General features: G+C 35.1%; 1 protein-coding gene across 5 annotated transcripts in view; it reads right to left on the bottom strand.

Annotated features, from left to right (window-relative positions):
* Positions 1–823: 823 nt before the first annotated feature.
* The window catches only part of LOC124533764 (integrin alpha-PS2), a 106075-nt gene continuing 86276 nt past the window's right edge, over positions 824–20622 (bottom strand). For 2 of the 5 annotated variants that reach the window (XM_047109265.1, XM_047109266.1), the window contains 21 exons: positions 20487–20548; positions 14450–14498; positions 13720–13776; positions 11803–11978; positions 11495–11701; positions 11098–11197; positions 10710–10944; positions 10097–10263; positions 9348–9493; positions 8989–9194; positions 8576–8831; positions 8169–8326; positions 7704–7879; positions 7024–7158; positions 6788–6853; positions 5873–6704; positions 5258–5685; positions 5056–5144; positions 4758–4904; positions 3021–3248; positions 824–2816 (listed from right to left, as the gene is read on the bottom strand). In XM_047109265.1, coding sequence (XP_046965221.1) covers positions 2739–2816; positions 3021–3248; positions 4758–4904; positions 5056–5144; positions 5258–5685; positions 5873–6704; positions 6788–6853; positions 7024–7158; positions 7704–7879; positions 8169–8326; positions 8576–8831; positions 8989–9194; positions 9348–9493; positions 10097–10263; positions 10710–10944; positions 11098–11197; positions 11495–11701; positions 11803–11978; positions 13720–13776; positions 14450–14498; positions 20487–20548 — 3998 coding nt within the window. In that variant the 3' untranslated portion in view covers positions 824–2738. The remainder of the gene's footprint in view (positions 2817–3020; positions 3249–4757; positions 4905–5055; positions 5145–5257; positions 5686–5872; positions 6705–6787; positions 6854–7023; positions 7159–7703; positions 7880–8168; positions 8327–8575; positions 8832–8988; positions 9195–9347; positions 9494–10096; positions 10264–10709; positions 10945–11097; positions 11198–11494; positions 11702–11802; positions 11979–13719; positions 13777–14449; positions 14499–20486; positions 20549–20622) is intronic. The other 3 variants (XM_047109268.1, XM_047109270.1, XM_047109267.1) reach the window with 2 other exon arrangements.

The following is a 20622-nucleotide window of genomic DNA, read 5'->3' as shown; positions in this document are numbered from 1 at the left end:
TGAAATGAAATTTGGAAAAAATATACTTACATGCGCGTTAGACAGGGGATACCCTCTTATAAGGACCACAATATTTCAATCAATTTATACAAAATCAAATTCAGCACAGCAACTTTATTTTAGAATTGGCAGTCAGCCGGGCAAAGCACCGTGAGACATTTTTAACGTTCCTTATATTACTAATACGTCATCAATCTTGGTTGCTAAAGTATTTATGTCCCTTGTGCCTCTAACATCACTCATCCTTCACATGGGAACACAAAAATACGAACAATTGAAAACAAATTACCAACCCGCTCATATTACTGTGAGCGGTGTCTCTGAGTAATCAAACCATACAGGTTTTAACTTCAATTATAAAGATGGTAATATATCATCCAAATAACTTTCATTCAGAACGAAAAATACAATTTTATTCATCTGAGATGGCCCAGTGGTTACAACGCGTGCATCTTAATCGATGATTTCGGGTTCAAATCCAGGCAAGCATCACTATATATATATATATGTGCTTAATTTGTGTTTATAATTCATCTCATGCTCGGCGGTGAAGGAAAACATCGTGGGGAAACCTGCATGTGTCTAATTTCATCGAAATTCTGTCACATGTGCATTCCACCAACCCGCATTGGAACAGCGTGGTGGAATATGTTCTATACCTCCTCCTTAATGGAAGAGGAGGCCTTAGCTCAGCAGTGGGTAATTTACAGGCTGTTACTTACTGTTACTTATATTATCATTGAAAAATGTCGCTTGCAGTATGAGATGAATTGGACTCGGTTTTTCAAGGATTTTGAATTATAAAGTAAAATAAAAACAACGCTTAATTAAAAACAAAAAAAATTATTACATTAAATTTTTTTTTTTGGTAAATGCAAATTACCCAGAAAACAACCAAAATGTATGATACATACAATAATATTATGACATCCACAGTTTTAGTTCCTCATTAACTTATAAGTAGAAGCGGAATTCTTATTAATACGAATTACAAGAAATAAATAATAATTAATAATAAAAATTAACAATGGCGTCGCTAGCGCTAGTTAATTATATTTTTACTAACATTTTCTCACAGAATTTTCTACACGGGTAACATTTTTTATAATTTCACACTTCTGATTATAAAATCTTGTCAATTCTCATATAGTCTATGGTATTCAAAATGAAGTGTCCAGAGTAGGTTTTAATTTACCTTTCTTAACATTATTAAGTACGCGCTTTAATACAAAACTAATTAACGTTCTCATTTTAAAATATATAGTTTTTATATTCTGTGAAAAAATGCTAAAAATTCGAAATATTATTCTAATATATTTACATTAATTTAGTTAATTAGAAACTGGCAGTTTTCAGAAGGCACGCATTCGTAAAGCACATGTGTAAATTGCTTAAGGCACAACTGTCAAAATACTAAATTTAATCTTGTTAAAAACTTGGCTTGACTGCATTTAAAAATTGCAAAACTTGCGCACAATGTGAATAATTATACGATCGGTTTTATTTTGACCTGATATATTAATAACCTATGATTTATTTTTTAATTGTAAAAACATCTAAAAAATATTCGCTATAATTGTACAACCAATAATGTGCGCTAAGCTTAACAGCCACAAAAGCCTACTTATTGTACCTAAATGTGATGTTTTTATATATTAATAAAAGATATGTTATTGCGATATGGTTTTAAATAAGGCACTTTATGTCTAACATTATACTGAAATTTAAATATTTATTTATTACATTCGAATATTTACATTACTTTAAATATAATTATTGCTAATCAAAGCGTACGATTCAATGCCTTCTAAAATATTATTTTTTAATGAGAATGAAGATTCGTTAGTACGAAAATATTAATATTTTTGTTCAGCTACATCCACATCGTCTCATTTGAAAGTAAACCTAATTTATAATATTATAGATCACATTTTACAAAAACACTCATACATTTTCGTCACGTGTATCACACTCGTGTATAAATTTTTATACTTTTTATTTTATTATCTATATCTAATATGGCGTAAATACCGACGTGATTCATGTTTCATTATCGTGACTAGTAATACGTTATGTTATATTTATATATTGTAATATTTTACCTTAAAACATTTTTGGGCAAAAATATTTAAGGTATTTTTTACAAAAATAAAATCGAATATAAATCTCATGAGGCATTATAAATTTGTCCTTTGTCTGTTATATACATTTTATAATGAAATTAACTTTTTATAAAAAGGATCAATTCGTAATATTGCAACTTTGAGATGCATTATATATATATATATATATATATATATATTCTATTGATTATATATATTTTTACAATTTTTTATGACTTATATGAAGATTTGATGAAATGTATGAAAGGTAATTTTATAAATGGCCGCCGTCCTTACTGTCACCACAGATTAAAAAAAAATTAAATACAAATATTGTTCGCCAACAGATTATAAACTGGTAAGATTCATCATTAATTCATTCACGTTATGGTAATTTCGCAAAGATTATATTCTTTAAAATGATTCGTGGCGTCAATATCTGTTCATGCTAGTAGAGTCCTGACTTGTGATGTCACTCGCGGCATCGGTCGAGCTGGAATCTGTGGCCTCGGCGTCAGAGGTGGGGTTGACGTCAGAGGTGGCGTTGACGTCAGAGGTCGCGTCGACGTCGGACGTCGAGTCACCCTCGGAGGTGGCGCCCGTGTCGCTGGCGAAGCCGAGATCGGTGGTCGGATATCAAAGATGCTCGTCACGGCCGTTCAGAGGTTGTCGCTCGGTGTGGTCCGAGGGCCGGTTACGTTTGAAGAATCCGCACTAAAAAAAAATTCAACTCGATAAGGACACAACAATTTGCACTTGCAAATATAAAATAATATTTACTATAAAACAATGTAGTAAAATTATAAATAATAAAACTGAAAACGATCATAATACTTCGACTAGGCCCAAATCATTGATAGCCAAATATTAAATAATTTGTATATTTTAAACTCGTAACACAGTCGGGCGCGGGCTCACCTTGTAGAGCGCGAAGACGAGCAGCAGCAGCAGCAGCGCGCCCGCCACGGCGGCCAGGATGATGACCCACAGCGGGATGGCGCCGCTGTCTAGCGCCTCCAGCTGCGGCGTGACCAGCGTGTGCGCCTCGGCCGCCGCCCACGCCTGCGCGCGCGCGCCGCCCAGCGGCAGCCGCGACACGCGCGCCGCGCCCAGCGACGACAGCCGCACGGCCCGCGACGCCGACATCTGTGGACACCGAACACTCTATCGTTTCAGACTGTCTATAGTAGACTATGGTTTTTATTTTTGAAGATAATATGCGAACAGCTATGTACGAGAACCTCGTAAAAACATATATTCAACATCATAAGATAAACCCACAAAAGATCAGTTGAATGTTTGCATACTCAAGACAATGAGTTGATTTGAGGAAAATTCATCTAAAACGATTCGTCTATAACAATTCAACTAAACCAATTCGTCATAAAAATAATTCGACTATTAGCAATTCGTCTAAAACAATTCGACTAAAGCAATTCGACTACAACAATTCGACTAAAACAATTTTAGTAATAATAATTAGTCGAAAACAATTTAACTGAAAAAAAACTTTACTAAAATTAATTCCACTAACATTGCGTATACAAAAGTCAAGTGGAACAAGAGTGTCTCTTTTGCTTACTCTAAAAGCTTTGTACCGTTAAACTGCTTAAAAAATTCCTATCGTGTAGGTGTATTCACGATTTTTGAGATATCTGGTTGGAATTCGCTATATGGACTAACAACAAACAACAAGAGCCTGTAAATTCCCACTGCTGGGCTAAAGGCCTCCTCTCCCTTTGTGGAGAAGGTTTGGAACATATTCCACCACGCTGTTCCAATGCGGGTGGAAAACACATGTGGCAGAATTTCTATGAAATTTGTCACGTGCAGGTTTCCTCACGATGTTTACCTTCGCCGCTGAGCACGAGATGAATTATAAAGACAAATTAAGCACATGAATCAGCGGTGCTTGCCTGGGTTTGAACCCGCAATCATCGGTTAAGATGCACGCGTTCCAACCACTGGGCCATCTCGACTCATATGGACTAATGGTGGTAGTGTTTCAATTGACTATCAATAAGAAAGTGTAATACTTCTAAATCTGTAATAATCATTGTATGTGCACAAGAAGTAAGAATAAATTTATAACATCAAATTTCCGACTTCGCAAAGTTAATAAATCCTTCTTGGGGCAAGGTATCCGTTTCTATGATAGAATTTTTAATTTTGCCGTTTCATTAATTTCAATAATTTGTAAAAAATGTACACTGGTAAAGAAGGCGTATTATGCAATACAAGATTATGCAGACGATAAAAAAGCGTGGAATGAATACTGGTTGGAGTAGTTCCAGGAAGGATAAATTACATCCATATTTAATTGTAATTAACATACATAACATAAATATATTTTTAAATGTTGAAAAAGAGTAACTACTGTCCGAAATCTGAATCTACTTTACGAGCCGGTGATACCTTCATTTAATATAGTTGTGAAATGAAGATTCAAAAGTGCTTGTAAAACTTGAATAAAGTATATTTTGATTTAGAGTTTTTTGAATATATTGATACATACAGTAAAAACAACATCTTCTTGGCAATGGTCTATAAAAAAGCATTTCAATGATAAGCCTTACCAAATATACATGATTGCAACAAATATTTTGGAGTTTGCGTAATTGAAATGAATTATACAAATGGAGTCCGGACCCTCACCTCGTTGAGCACGGAGGCGTTGACGCGCGCGCGCAGCGCCACCCACGCCTCCTGCCCGCGCAGCAGGCGGCCCGTGCGGCAGCGCACCACCGAGCACTTGTACTTCTCCTCGCACTTCTCCAGCATCTCCTTCAGCTGCGGATCCACCTGCCGAGCGACACATTCAAACTATAGTTGGCAAAAAATGACAGCCGATTTGGCCATGTGGTAAACTCTAATGCTAGGGTCATAGTTGTGATATCTGTATTTATAGTTTTAGCTTAGATTTTTTACTGACTAAAGCTTTAAAATAACTTACGTCATCTTGACGCCGCCGTCTAGTACTTTCCCGTCTGTGATCTGAGGATGAGCTGAAGCTTCCGCCTGAAGAGTAAGAATTGTGTCCACCTGTGGGAAGTAAAACTTAGTTGACTAAAGTAATTTAACTAATAACAAGATTAAACCAGCGATTTCAATAAAAATAAATGTTAAACAAGATTTTTTTTATTATTTAAAAATACCTGATCTTGAAGAATACGAGTAGGAACTTCCACTACTAGCACCACCATACGCTGCTCCTGTCATGCCTGGGTGATAACCTCCTCCTCCTTGCTGCATTCCACCCTGATAACCCCCACTTTGATAACTGCTTCCTTGGTATCCACTCTGGCTTCCAACACTTTGTGCAGATCCGGATCCATGGCTTCCACTGACATCAGCGATTCCATATTTAAATTCATTATTCGGATTTTGAGCTGCATATACACCAAAGCCTTCTAACTTGTCTTCTTCTTCATCGCCTACCACGGTGACACCTGAGCCTGCTCTAAAAGTACTGGAACCAGCTTTCATTATATCAGGATTGACGGTTTCTGTTGTACCCCAGGAACCATGAACGAAACCTTGAGATCCGTAGCCTTGTTGCGCACCACCTTGGTTATTGAGATAGCTGAAAGAATATTTTTTATTAAAAACAAAATGAATAAAAACAGGAAATCAATACCCATAAAATGAAGTTTCAAATCTTGACGGATTGCTTAAAACTTTACTACTTAATATAAATATACTAATTTTAATAATAAAGTTTGTAGAATTTTAATTTTAATTTTTTATTTTTATTACGAACTGAAACTTACGCATTAAAGGAACTGCCAGCCTCGCCTTCGTGTCCAAGTGATCCGTACTCTGTGCTCGTCTCACTCTGGGATATGATGTTATGGTTCGAGTCATAGAGAATTGTCCTATTTTTAACACGAACAATACGTCCATCCTGACCAACACCTTCTAAGCCTCCATAGGCTTGTCCTCCTTGAACGTGGCCTTGACCTTGATAGTAACTTCCTTGCCCATAGCCCGCTTGCGCTTGCCCGTGAGCAGTTTGACCATGTCCGTAACTACCCTGAGCTTGACCACTTTGTACATAACCACTTTGTCCTCCTTGAGAGAAGCTAGCTTGGCTTCCTTGGCCCTGGCTAAAGCTGCGGCTAGAGTCTTGGTAAGTAGGTTTAGCCATTGTAGCAAGATTTCTCCGAATAATTTCCCGTTCTTCAGCACTTAATCCCTCACCAGACGTCCCGCTGGTCCAAGTACGATTATACGTATACGTGCCACCAGCTTGGCTTCCTCCACCAACTTGGCCACTGCCATACTGACCACCGGAGACTTGTCCACCGCTGTAATGCCCGCTACCGGCATGAGCTCCATATTGCCCCCCTGATTCCTGAGAACCGCTGGCTTGGCTTGTGCCGTACTGTCCACCGGAGACATGGCCACCATTTACATATGTTGTTCCAAACTGGCCACTAGAAGCTGAACCACCGCTCTGTTGGCTCGTGCTGAACTGGCTGCCACTAGCTTGGCTGCTACCATAGACCCCACTAGATGCTCCATATTGGCCACCGCTAAACTTGTTTCCACCAGAATTAGCGTTTACTTGACCGTTACTTGTGTATTTTTCTTCCCAGTAATCTGTAGAAAAATTTGGTTTTACAAAATATAAAATTAAAAATATATATATGTCTATCCTCGCAACTCCGCTCAGATAAACTTACGTTGTCCATAATATCCTCCACTACCTCCGATCTGTGATGCTGAGTAGAGATCGCTGCTTTTCATTGCTGCATTACAAATATTAAAGCATTAATTTTATTGATTTGTATTGTTGGCATATTAGCTATTTTTTTAATTATTCAATTTAATGTATTTTTTGTTCTAGATTTGAAAGTCAGTACTATTGCTAAATGTATGATTTCTTTAAAAATAGTTTTGTTTTGATGGAGGCAAGTACCTTCCCTCTCCTTGGTCAGCAGGTAGGCGTAGGGGTTCTGCACGAAGAGGTTGTCGGGGTTGACCTGGCGCGCCACGTCGCACTCCACCTCGCCGAGCCACTGCGGCTGCACCAGCATGTACATCAGGTTGTCCCCTGGAACCATTGTTGAGCAATTCATATTCAGAAAAACATTCATTTTTTAAAATGATACACTGTTGACTCCCTACGTTGAGTTAAAAAAGAATATTAACTGCATCAGAAATTACATCCACATCTTAGTTTGAAAAAGATATTAATAAAATGAGTCTAATACGTTTTGGGAAGTGATTCAAAGTGACTCAAATACTATGGAAATACCAATAAACAATAATAGAGGTGATATATTCAATATTCATTCACTTTTATTATTACATATACATTCACTTAATAAATCGAATTTCATTCAAAAATGAGTTTACAAAAACAGGTTACTTTTTTTTATAAAGAGTTTTCTGTTTATTTAATTCAAAATACATTGAATGTTAAAGTAAAATCATTGATGGCGCTCTCGTTTTAATTCAATACTTGAACTTACAATGAACCAACAACATGGTCACTGAAATAAATGTCATACATGATAGATTACATGATAGTTATATAGATTGAAGTAAAGATATTTCAATATCTAGTGATAATTTTAAATTCAAAATGAGATGTACCAGTGAGGGTTTGATAGGGCCACATGATGTATATCTCGGCCTCGTCGACCGTGAAGGGGCCCTCGTTCTTGATGTTGTACTTGTGGATCACTTGGGGACCCAGCTTCGTGTCGTCCTTCAAGTTCTGCGCGTCGTAGTTTGACGCGTTGTAGTGCAGTTCCGGTGGGTCAGATGCACTGAAGAAATAAAATAGTATTTATCCTTTTTGCGTTATTAACTATTGCAGAAATTTTTAATCGATTAGTATTATGTGGGGTCGAAAGTCCTACTATTTTGATTTTAAAACATTTATAAAAATGAAGTATATTTAAATTTTAAATAATGAAACAGATAACTTTCCAAAATGGAGTCCTTATTCAAATATTCTATCTCTTTCTTTACAACGACCAAACAACAAATGACCAAAGGTTTGACAGCAAAAAGTCTTCGAGCTGGGTCTTTTCTCCGACAGTCCAGTCGACTCACCCGATGACGGACAGCACCGCCTTGACGACGACTCCGATGCCGAGGTGCCTCGTGTTGTCGTACTGCGTGCCCTGCTCGGGGTTGGTGGAGTTCACCTCCATGTCGAAGTCCAGGCTCGTCACGCGCGCGTCCACCTCCACGATCACGCGGAAGTTTACCTGTGGGGAGAGAGGCTTTCACTCAGTACTTTGTATTATTTATGGGGCTGATCGGAAACATATTGGACAGATAGATCACAGTTGATTAATCAATCAGCATTCAGCTTTTTTTATTTAACACATTGATTGACGTATGATTTCTACCTTAAAATGAAAAAAGAAAGCTCTTATGTAATGATGAACTATATATTTCTAGACCAATTAACGAATATTGAAAGTTATTTGCGCTATGTAGGAAAGGATACTCACACTTTGCCCGCTGGCCATTGGATTTCCCAAGTCACATTTCAAAGTACTGTTTCCATCTGTGCCCTTGTTCTTAATAGAGCAGTAGATGGGCGTCGACTCGGCGCGCTCCTTGTCCAACCTCTCCATCTTGGCGTACGTGACTCCGGCGGGGATTTGAAGATAGTATGCGGCTTCGAAAGCGTCCTCCCCAGAATTTTCCACTTTTACATCGATGTGTAAATTCTCACCGGATCCGAGAACGTAATTCACGGTTGGCCTACAAGATAAAGACATAAAGATTAGGGTGTGAATCTAAACGTGAGGTGAAAGTAAATATTTCCTTATGATTGTGATATTTGAATCGACAGTATCAGAACATTCGATGTATTTGTTTTGATCCCATCGACACCCATATCAGAGGAGCGGTCACTCACGTGGTGACAAACATCTTGAGGTCGGGCACGCAGACGTTGTCGGGCCCGCAGTTCTTCTGTATGTTGAGCGAGTCGGTGCGCTCGATGCTGCGCGTGCGGTCGAGCACGGGCGGCACCGCGCCCCCCGCGCCGCCCGCGCCGCCCGCGCCCGACAGCTCGTACGTCAGCTTCACCTCCATCGGAGTCAGCTTGTCGCGGATATCGTCCTGAGGACATAGAATTGCAACAGGCAATGTAATATCAGTCGGTGCAACAGAGGTTCTGAAATAGTATTCCATGAAACACACTAATTCGCAAAGATTAATCATCACAAGATATTTATAAAAGTCAAAATATTTGTTTTATTGAATCTGACTTACGTCTAGGTACACCATAATCTCCTTGCACTCCTGCTGGCCCTGTGTCAGCAACATGTGCGTCGTGTACATCGTCTGCCTGCTCTCCATCAGAAACAGGCGCTTGCTCGTCTTCTGCCTCGAGTCCAGGTCGATGGTCACCTCGAAGTCTAGAAATGCAACATTTTTATACTAACGGTTGTTTTGTTTTATTATCGTCGTGTTCTCCTTCGATTCTTCATAAATTTTCTAACAGTCACATGCTTTGAACATATATGTGCAAATTGAATTAACATACATAATATAACATGAATAACATCTAACATTTACTACGGAGTGGCGTTAACACATTAAAGATCACTATTTTATTCATATTTACATTACTTATTTAAAACAGTGATATTTACACAATTAAAGAATTTTATGTCTTTTTTTTAGTACCAATCGTTTGCTATTACAACCACTCACCAAAATAACAAATATATCCTTCCGCTTGAAAAAGAAAATTATGATAAAACTATTGCACATTACAAATATCACATACGGATTCTTTCCCCCCATACAATCACATATGACAGATACATGTACATACATAATCTACATATTTAAGACAAATTCCATGAACGATAAAATTTTGGACACATTTGGGTTCAATGTCGGAATATTACAATTATTTCATTAAACCGACTATCTATACTAGATTTAATTGTCACAATGAATGACTGATAAAATGGATGAAAATCCACAAAAAGCTAATTTGATAATGTACTCACTTATTTGTTGATCAACGTTGACGCCATCGTATGTGAGACAGAACATTAGCTGCGCACACGCAACCTGCGTGCCGTTCGAGAGGCGGCACCTCTTGTCGTCGAGCGATATTAATTTGCTTTCACCCATAAACTTGACATCCGCCATTACTTTTACAACAGGACGAGATCTAGAAATAATAAACATAAATTTAGTTATAGACATCACTAATAACAAACAATATAATTGAAATAGACAACGCCAATGCATTGCCAAAGTGGGGAAGATCGATATTATTTCTCTTATCTTTCTAGTTACACTAATTCACTCAAATCGGAACACACCAATGGTAAATATTTGGCAATAAAAATATATGATGAGTGTATTGAACACAGACGGCCTTTAATAAAACCCTAGTATCAAATAAAATAATGAAATACAGGGAATAGAATACGTGAATTCAGATCGCATACAGCAGGTTCCCATTCGGGCCGTCTCACTTTGTTTTGGTGTGTTTAAATTTTATTGTTCTCGGTGAACAAAAACATTGCTCGAAAACATTTCTTATTACTATATTTTACAAACATCTTGGAGTTAACATTGTTTCGAAGAGTCTTGACGCAAATAGCCACTTACTTTAAAAACACAACGCTGTCTGATTTATAAGCGCCCACGGCTAAATCGGTGTAGTTGTTGTTGTCAAGGTCCACTCCTCCAGACAGAGAGAATCCAAACGTGGTTAACGAGGGGCTGATCTCTTCAGCCGTGATCGCCTGGGAGTACTTCTCCCCAATACCCAACTCACTCCCGTGATAGATGAACACCACGCCTCTACCATTTTCTCCACCGTAAGGGGCACCAACTGCCACATCTGAAGGGAAGAGTTAAATTATTTTCATATGGCTCTTTGAATGATTACCTTTATTTAAAAAAAATGTACCAAACAATAAAATTATTTTTACATCAGTCTTAGTTGGAAAAAAAATCTTCTAATAATGAAGTCTCCTGCATTTAATCAACATACCTCCAAATCCGTCATAATTGATATCTCCAAGTGACGTGACGGCTAAACCGAATCTTCCTTTAGACACTTCACCTGTTCGCGCATGATTCTTAGAGAATGCCTAAAATGATATTATTATGATATATTATTAGTTCATATTCTATGAGCTATCCTAACACACGCCGTTGGTTGCCTGGAAGAGATCGCTATAACGATAAGGTCGCCGAAATTTTACGCCTCTTTTATTGAGGCTGAAACTATGTTGTATTCATTTATTTTGTCTGTGTGGTATATAATAAAATTTTAAAGTAAATAAGTAAAATAGCAGGTATAAGTCAAAGAAACAAAACAGAAGATTAATGATAAATTATACAATAATGCGTATATATACGTATATTACTGAAAATAAATTACTTACCCTATTCTTGCCTTGGTAAATGACATATATTCTTCCATGTTCATAACCATCGCTTTTAGGCTTAGTGAACATTGGGGCGCCAACTATAATATCATCAGCTCCGTCACCATCGATATCACCACTCGCAAGACTGTAGCCAAAGTACGCACCGATTTGTGAACCGCTGATATTTTTTATATTTTGGAGCTCCCAAGTATACAATACAACCTAAAAGAACAGAATTTTAATAAACCTTTCCTTGGTCAAACCTAAACAAATCCATGGAACGAAAATAAATATATGTTAATTAATTTTAACAGAACACCAACCAATCCTCTCAGATCTGATCCTCTCGGTACCCCAACAGCGACTCCCTGGATACCCTGACCAGCAAAGTCTCCAACCGTCACTGAGTATCCCATGTAAGAGTCATCGTATTTAGGAATTGCTTCTGGTGTCGAAATCAGTACTGGTCTTGAGTTTAATGTTTGCACTTTCAGCTGACCTATAAAAGGATTGGTTATAAATAACGTAAGATCAATTAAATCTTGTAATGACTCATTCAAAAGCCATTCCGTTCATGACGTAAGCTTTATGATATTCATGTATAAATTGACCGGTGATCTATTTGATAAGAATGTACAAGATACATCGAGCAAACTAATTAATTCATTTTGAAAGATGTGACGTCATTCAAATATACAAGAGGTAGACAATGAGAAATTTAGAGACGTATCTATAGATATGTTTAAAAATCGGGTTCATTTAATAAGTGTTTTAGAACATGAAGTTGAAACAGCACAGACAAATTAAAGTTACAGTTAAACAAATTGTTAGCAGACACATGTTACATTATTTGCATTGTGATCATGTGCCAAAGAAACAATAGTTACTTCACATCAATGATCATTATCAAAAGCATTTTATACATTAACAACATCACTGAGTTACGTTTCAAGAACAAAAAAGTTCAAAATATTTGATAAATTCTTGAAATGAAACTCGTTACAATAATCTAAATTAAAACATTTTTTTGCCATCAATAATTCCGAAAATTTATTTACAACACTTTTTTTAATACTTTTAAAAATCGAAACCAAATTAAACGAATTATAATTAAACAAAATTACACTCTTGTAAAATGCCAATCAAATAAAACGTAAATTTTAAAACATCTTAATAAAATAAAAGGGATATCTGAGTATGTTAAATACCACCAAATTATTCAAGCGACCAAAATTAATTTTTAAAGCCAATGGGATGATTTTTATTTCAATTAGTCTTAAAGCGTTGGGCATTTATTTAAAGCGTTAATTAACCTTTTAATCCCTTTTAACAATATCATAAGTAGGAACCATAATATAAGACCACGTTAACAGAAAAAGGTACTGTTCTACAATTTTATATAAAATGAATAAAAATATGTCTCGTTTGATATTTTTGAATAATGTTGGTAATGTTTTTCCAAATGTATGTTTTTCTGAATCAGCCTGATGTAAATCAGGCTAATGGTTAGCACTGTACGGAGATGACTTTAAACAAATCATTTATGAAAATCGGGAGCCATACGTGCTGTGACTCGTCTAATTCTACGTTCATCATGAGCGTAGCCAGGTAAAGACTAAATATACCCAATATTGTAGACAAAAACCAAAATCCTATTCAATTCTAACGAATCTCATGAAAAAGTAATTTAGGGTGATTTATCGAAAAAAATGTTTGTAGATTTTTTTTGTGGCCATTTCACGCCCAGGATAAAACCCTGGCTACGCCAATGATATTCACCATGGAATGGAGTCTAGTCATTCGTGCAATGACTTCACTATGACTATTTACTATGCATCTAATGGACGTTGTAGGTCATATCATCGATACCATAAATGTGACATGGAAAGCTAATGATTATACTATTCATAATGTTGATAGTTGGGATGGTTTTTGAGTCGGCACCCGATCAACCATTTTGAATAGAAATTATGAAGATTTAATTCAACTCTTATTTGAGGATCGATTAATAATTTCAAATTATTATGGATAATCGATTTTAATTAGGATTTACGAACAAATTATTTTTTCATTAAAAGAAAAAATCGATATCCATGATCAATAATCGAATCGACAAAATAAGAATTAAACAACATCAATATGGCTCGGCTTTATTATTTGTAGGATTATGTTCGAAAGCCTCTTTAGGTTATGTTTGTTAAGAGTTACGAGGTCAATCTGGCGATACGTTTGTTTTTTACCTTCCTTCGGCATATAGTAGTTGAATCTCGCACTAGTGTCTATGGATAACGTTCGCCCTGTGAATTGTCACCAATAGTTCAGAATATATCACACATGTAGACGGACTTACTTGACGACTTAACTTATATATACACATCTATATAAAACAACGGCGAGCCAATTGCTATGTGAGAGCCAATAATACTAACTTATTTTGGTAAGTTCTCGATTCTAATACAATCGATATTTTCTTCACAGAATATATCAGCTTAATCGCCACTACTGACCAATTCTACTTATTTACAACAGTTACGATACAATCCAGTTTATATTACGATCAAATTTCGAACGAATCGTTACTGGATAGTTGCATTTGAAAAATAGAAATACGGCTGAACTGCATCGATTACATTTCGATTCGATTGCGATGAACTGTCAATTTTTTAATATAATCGGACCTTGGTTAAAGCTATTATGCTGTAATACGCATCAGCTGTTATTTACACTACTAATGCATTCTTATATTCCTTTCCAGTACATTGGCTCACTCACCGCTCATGACCAAACGGCAAAGATTTTGCTGTTTACGGAAGATCACACTGATACACTATGGTATCAGTTGAATACTCTCATTTTCTGTTCACAATTTAAAACATTGTAATAATAATCTATTTAGTCCGTAAATTATTTTTCTATAGCCGCTTTTTTATTACTAACATTTTGAAGTTATGATTAGATATTATATCTTACCTTGCCAATAAAAGCTCCCAGGAGCGCCCATGAACAGCCTTTGACCATCCTAGAAAGTAAGATAAATACGTTTATTAATAATATGAAAAAATATATACATTGCACAAGATACAATTATAAAATATATTAGTCATTTGTCTTAAAAGGGACAGTCCACCTTTATATATAATGTAAATTAAAAAAAAGAGTTTTTAATTAATAACTACAAACAGGTATATACTATAAAAGTAAAACATTTGATCGTTGTCGAGTCAAAAAAAGAGACAGACGGACAGACAGTCATGACAATTTGTAGGGTTATATTTCTACATCGACAAAAGACAGATTAAATATTGTTTTCCCCAAAAAGTTTTATTACATATTTTTAATGAAATAACCAGTTTATAAAAATACAATAATCGTAAATCATCTCTAAATCTGAACTTTCAGGATCGATTAAAACATAAATATAAGTTATATTCTGTCCAAATATAGACCACATTTCGTTAACTTTGAAGAAATTTAAGAAACTGAACACATTTGTTTTAATTTATTACCCAAGCCTAAGCTATCGCTATGAATATTGGAAAAAAAGAATAAATTATTTCTCATTAGAAATTAATATTTGAAAATCGAATTCGTAATTCCAAACGCAAAAATATCTCAATCATAGAAAGAGACAAAGATAGCACTTTGTTTCATATAACATGCAGTACCAGTTTAAGTTGTTAAAGCACTTGCATTGGTTATACGAGCTCACTGTTATCATAAAGGGGTGGTTTATAGCCTACTTCTTTACGTCGAGATAAAATTGATCTGTTTATGTGTGAAGCACTTATGTATTTTTAAATTTTATGATCTGAGTGATAACGTAGAGGGGATCGTCTGGTGAATAAGGAAGTATTGTTTTTAATAATACTTAAATGCTTATGTTCTAATTATAAAAAAGTATTTAATCGTTCTCATTAACATATAAATAACTAAGCCAAGCTTTATACTTAAAATAAGAAACGTCAATATCTATCTGCATACGAAATGACCTCATCCGTTGCGCGTACGCATCTCAGACCCATTAACTTATCGGACGAAACGCAGACGCTTCCAACTCGTGTGAACGTGTGAGATAACTCCAGTACTCCAAAAAAATTCTGTATCTTTGAACATGTGTATTGATTTGTCGTTACTTGCCACTTGAGATAACAAATCCAAAGTTTTTTTTCGTATTTCTTTTTTATTTTTTCCTTGTTTGTTTTTATGGAAACGAAAATTCCTATTCTAACATGTACCTAAGTACATGTTTGTTTTTCTTATGCTTCAATTTTGAAACCCAGTAAGTATCATATTAATAAAGTTTATTTATCGATTCACAAATTTAATTTCATAAGCTCTTAAGATATTGTCAATTCCCATAGTAGTATTGCGCGGGCGCCGGCTGGCCGATAAATATGCGCGTACGCCGCGTCACCCCATATAAAGAGCGACAAGCTCCATGCGCGGGCGCACGCCTTCTTTCGGCGCTGTCACGTGGGGGCAGAATGTCAAATCGAAGGTTTATGGGCTTGCGTTTCGCAACTGTTTAGTATAAATAAAGAGTTTGATAAATTTTATTAGAGTTAGTTAATGGAATAAGACGTGTCTACATTTTAAAGCTTCAAACAATTCGTGGAAATCGTTAAAGTCAACTGCTTGCTCGTAATTGAATATTCAATTATTACCCATAAATTTTGGCGTTGTTAAATCCCATAACTCGTGAAACGAGGCACTAGCACTAGCAAAGTTATATTATATTGTTCAAAGTCAACTGAATATACATGAGGGAAATTAAATTTTACTGTTGTAAACAAAACTTTACAGTAAATTTTAGTCATTTATTGTGATTCCGAAGTATCTGTTTTCATTGAAGAACGTAATAAACGACACTGAGAACAATTATTAAAACTGTAATCTTTGAATTTAATTTAATATATTTTAGTGCCTATGCAAACTAAAAAGACAAACAACGTATCTTTATACGTCTTTATATTCTCTTTAGAATACTTTAAATAAAACTAGTTGTCAAGGGTTTGGTTGTCATGTGTTAAGCAAAATAGCAAATGTCCTTCCTTGGAGTTTAAATTTGCTTCATACCAAATTTAATCAAATTCGGTTCAGCGGTTTGGTATTGAAAGTGCGATACAGACAGATTAACTTTCACATTTCTAATATCAGTATAGAAGTATACATTTTAATTTCGTATTCAGTTAATGTGTTATTATTTCAACGGTTATTTAAACAGTGCCAAATTAGGCTTGTAGATGTAATACCAAATATGTACGAAAGCATTTTATAACAATAAATAAAATAATTATTCGGACAAATCCCTAAATGTGTTCGATTCAATTTTACGAGTACAATGGTGCGCATATCGCTTTTCCCGCCAACACCATTGTCTGCAAATGGCGGCCGTTTACGGCTACGTTCCGAAACCATGTTTGTAAATCCACAAAGAATGTTTAAGACGTTTCAATGACATGGAATTTTGTTTTGCATAGGAAAAAGGCTGAAATGAATAAAAAAATAAAAAGAAACACATTCAGAGGGATAACGCTTTATCGGTAGACGAATTATAATTCCGGGTAAGTTGACGGTTTCATATTTTTTTTTTATCAAAATATACAGTTTTGAGTCGTTATTTGGTGCGACATATAACTCTAACAACAACCGACGATGAATTCTTTACATATATATGTAATATATTTTATGATTTAAAGATTTAACTCTAGTTAACTCTACTAAAAGTAAATAAAAGTTTATGTAGTTTTATTTCAAGTTTCTAAGATTTAATATGCAATCTAACATCACTTTGAAAAGGTTGCGTAGGTCTACTTCTTTTATCATAAAATGAATTATATTTATCATTTATTTTTGTTTATTTTAATATCACTAGCACAAACCAGTAGTCATAAATACGACACTTAAATAATAAAAATATTTAATTAAGGCAAATAGCTAGCAACACTCGGTTTGAAATTGTGCCCTTATATTGAGCTACAATTTACATCTGCATTACGATTCAACAAGCTGTACCAATGAATAGTAATGAAACAATTGACCCGACTTCACACCTAATCGAATTTATTGCTGTATAAAGTTGATGCTTGATATAAATTTTCAAGCAAAGGAGGTTTGTATGGTTAAGGAAAATATTATATATTTTTGCCTGTATAAATCGAATTTTATTGAAAATTAAAAAAAAGGACCATATCACTCAAACACGTTATATGAATTAATTGATCTGCAAATATGTAGGAATTATAATTAACTACTACGTATAGTTTTAAGGTGAAGCATATAATAATTACAAATAGGAGCTTAATGATATAACAAAATAGTATTTTTTAAATTCCTATGAGGCTATTCTTAGCAATCAAACGTATCAGCTTACACGAAGTAGATTCCAAGGATTTATGCAAGTCGTGGTATCTATAATTCTGTTCCCCGAAAAGATCACATCTTGCGGGTTTCGCCGCGACGCATGTGTTGCTTTCATACGAATATCATATGGTATTTTTTTTAATAAATACTTGTAACACAGATAATTAAAATAAACGTACTACCTCATTTTTAAAAAATCTAAATAATTTTCTTCAATTTTAGTTCTAAAGGTATTATAATGTGTGATATAGAATAAATAAACAAAGTATTGCATATATTAGAGGTTTGGCTCCTGATTACAACAATACAACTCGCATAGTGCGGAACTTTACCATTTTCGAGAAATTTAAGAAAAACTGTATACAAAAAAATAATGTGAAATTTGTCAAATAAATCGTCGAATCATTGTAACATTTTTTAAGTTCGTCAAGGGTGCAAATTTACATGATGGGATTACCTTGGGCGCCAATACCAATATGGAGATTACACGTACTCTCCCCCTAGCCCCTTTACCCCCTCTGCGCACGAATACTAAACCGCTACCAATATTTCTATAAGTGTCAACCTGTTTTACCATCAAGTGGCCAATTTGCCCATCCTATTACGATAAAAACAAAACAATTTACTTGTAACAGTTTAACGTATACTACCAACATTCATTTTTTGCGCTCAAAATATAATAACTGTCAAAAAATGCTGATCACGTACGAATTACGATCCTTGTCATTTTGGCGCGACATCTGTGATACTATCATTTTAAAATGTTACTTCTTTTGCTTAAACACATTAGAAATTAATGTTATTGTCGTTTATAAGACGAGAATTTAAATTAACTATTTAGTGGTTTTAGTACCATTGCAGACATGTTCTTTCTAGTATATCGAGTTAAATTCGTTTTTGACTAAATTGGACTACAAGATACTTCTGCAAGTACCTAAGTTATGTTTGAAAACTGAATAAATGTTGATTATCCCGACCGTGATTTGATCTCAAACGCTCGTCGTCAACGTATTTATAAACTAATAACATTTTTTCAGCCGGTTATGTCTATATATGGTAAAATTCACTTGAAACTTATGAATGAATGAAGTTACTTTGTATTCATTTTAGTTTTCATCACAGCCTTATATCCTAATGAAAATAAGATCAATACTGTATTTTATAAATTTTTAAATAAATTAGTTATTGTGGATTAAACATACGACAATTTGGAATTTATCATTGAATTGTAAAGAAATTAAAGTGTATGATTCTTATAAATCTAATTAAACGTTGAACGTAAAACATTATCTTGAATTAGTTTACAAGCATGAGAGACAAATATATCAATCAGGCGGTCATTTATAAAGTAATAAAAATGAAACTTTACCAAACAGAGAAAGTCGTAAAACCGCCCGGACAATTCGCAATATAAACCACCTATTTTCGGAATAGAAATCGCCGGTCGTTTTACTATATTTTTTGCGCTTGCAACAATAAAAGTTTTTAATAATTCATAAGGGCGCTGCGCGGGCGCAGGCGGGCCGCGCATTCGCGTCACGTGCGACCGACGATGCGATCTCGATGATAATTCAACACGGTAAAAATAATGCTATTCCCACGATCGTAAAATCACGATGTTTTACACGTTAGACCTTCTGCGGGGATTCGATTCACGAAAATCTTTTCATCTAAACCAAAGAATAAAAAAATTAAAAAAAAAAAAATCTTGAAAAGATTCTTTCGATTAAAAGTCGTAAAATTATAACTTAAATCTGCGTAACGATCTAGCATCATAGATATTACCTTTATTGTTATATCGATAGATCTCATATCATCGAGTTGGTGTCGATAGTATCGATAACCGTAGCGCCTCTAAAAGGAGCGTTTAATCGAGATACTTTACGCTGATACAACACTTTAGCTATAATCTTAACGAATATATGAGAGTCACGTCTGTTACCTACTCAACAAAAATCATGATTTTTCATAGAAATTTTCAAAAGTACAAAAAATACTTTTCTCCTTCTTTCCTTCCTCTCCTTTGCGACAGACGGTAATTAATAATACTTAACATATTTTAATTTAAATATTTTATTTAAAAAGCCGTTTATAAAGAGTCAAACTTTACGAGTCATCTTAAATCTGCAAAACAACAGTACGCAGTATTGTTGTGTTCCGGTTTGAAGGGTGAGTGAGCCAGTGTAACTACAGGTACAAGGGACATAGCATCTTAGTTCCCAAGGTTGGTGGCGCATTGACGATGTAAGGAATAGTTAGTATTTCTTACAGCGTCATTGTCTATGAGTGATGGTGACCACTTACCATCAGATGGCTCATATGCTCGTCCGCCATAAAACCTATACCATAAAAAAATACTTTTCCCCTTTTTCCTTCCTCCTCCCCTTTATGACAGACGGGAATTAATAGTACATAACATATTTTACTTTAAATATTTTATTTAAAAAACCGTTTATAAAGCATATGCGAATTATAATCTTAAATCTTTTGCGTTATACATATATATAAGATAATATGTAAATCGCTTCCAATACCGAACGATTAACATTCGCATTACGAAACGTTTACGGAACGATGACAATTTCATTCTGGTCACCGGCTCGTATTATGCGAGATTACTGTTATTACAATGCGTTTAACTCACCTTTGAGACTGCCGCGGAAAAACCGGCTTGACACACGCCCGTCTTACGTTGCCCGTGGCTTGCTGGAAATTGTTAAATTAAATTAATAACAATACACGAATACGTTTCGAATAACGTCGATTAAAATCAGCAAGGA

This window comes from Vanessa cardui, chromosome 11, assembly GCF_905220365.1.
Source record: "Vanessa cardui chromosome 11, ilVanCard2.1, whole genome shotgun sequence".
NCBI lineage: Eukaryota > Metazoa > Arthropoda > Insecta > Lepidoptera > Nymphalidae > Vanessa > Vanessa cardui.
This window is presented reverse-complemented; position numbering and strand designations above follow the sequence as displayed.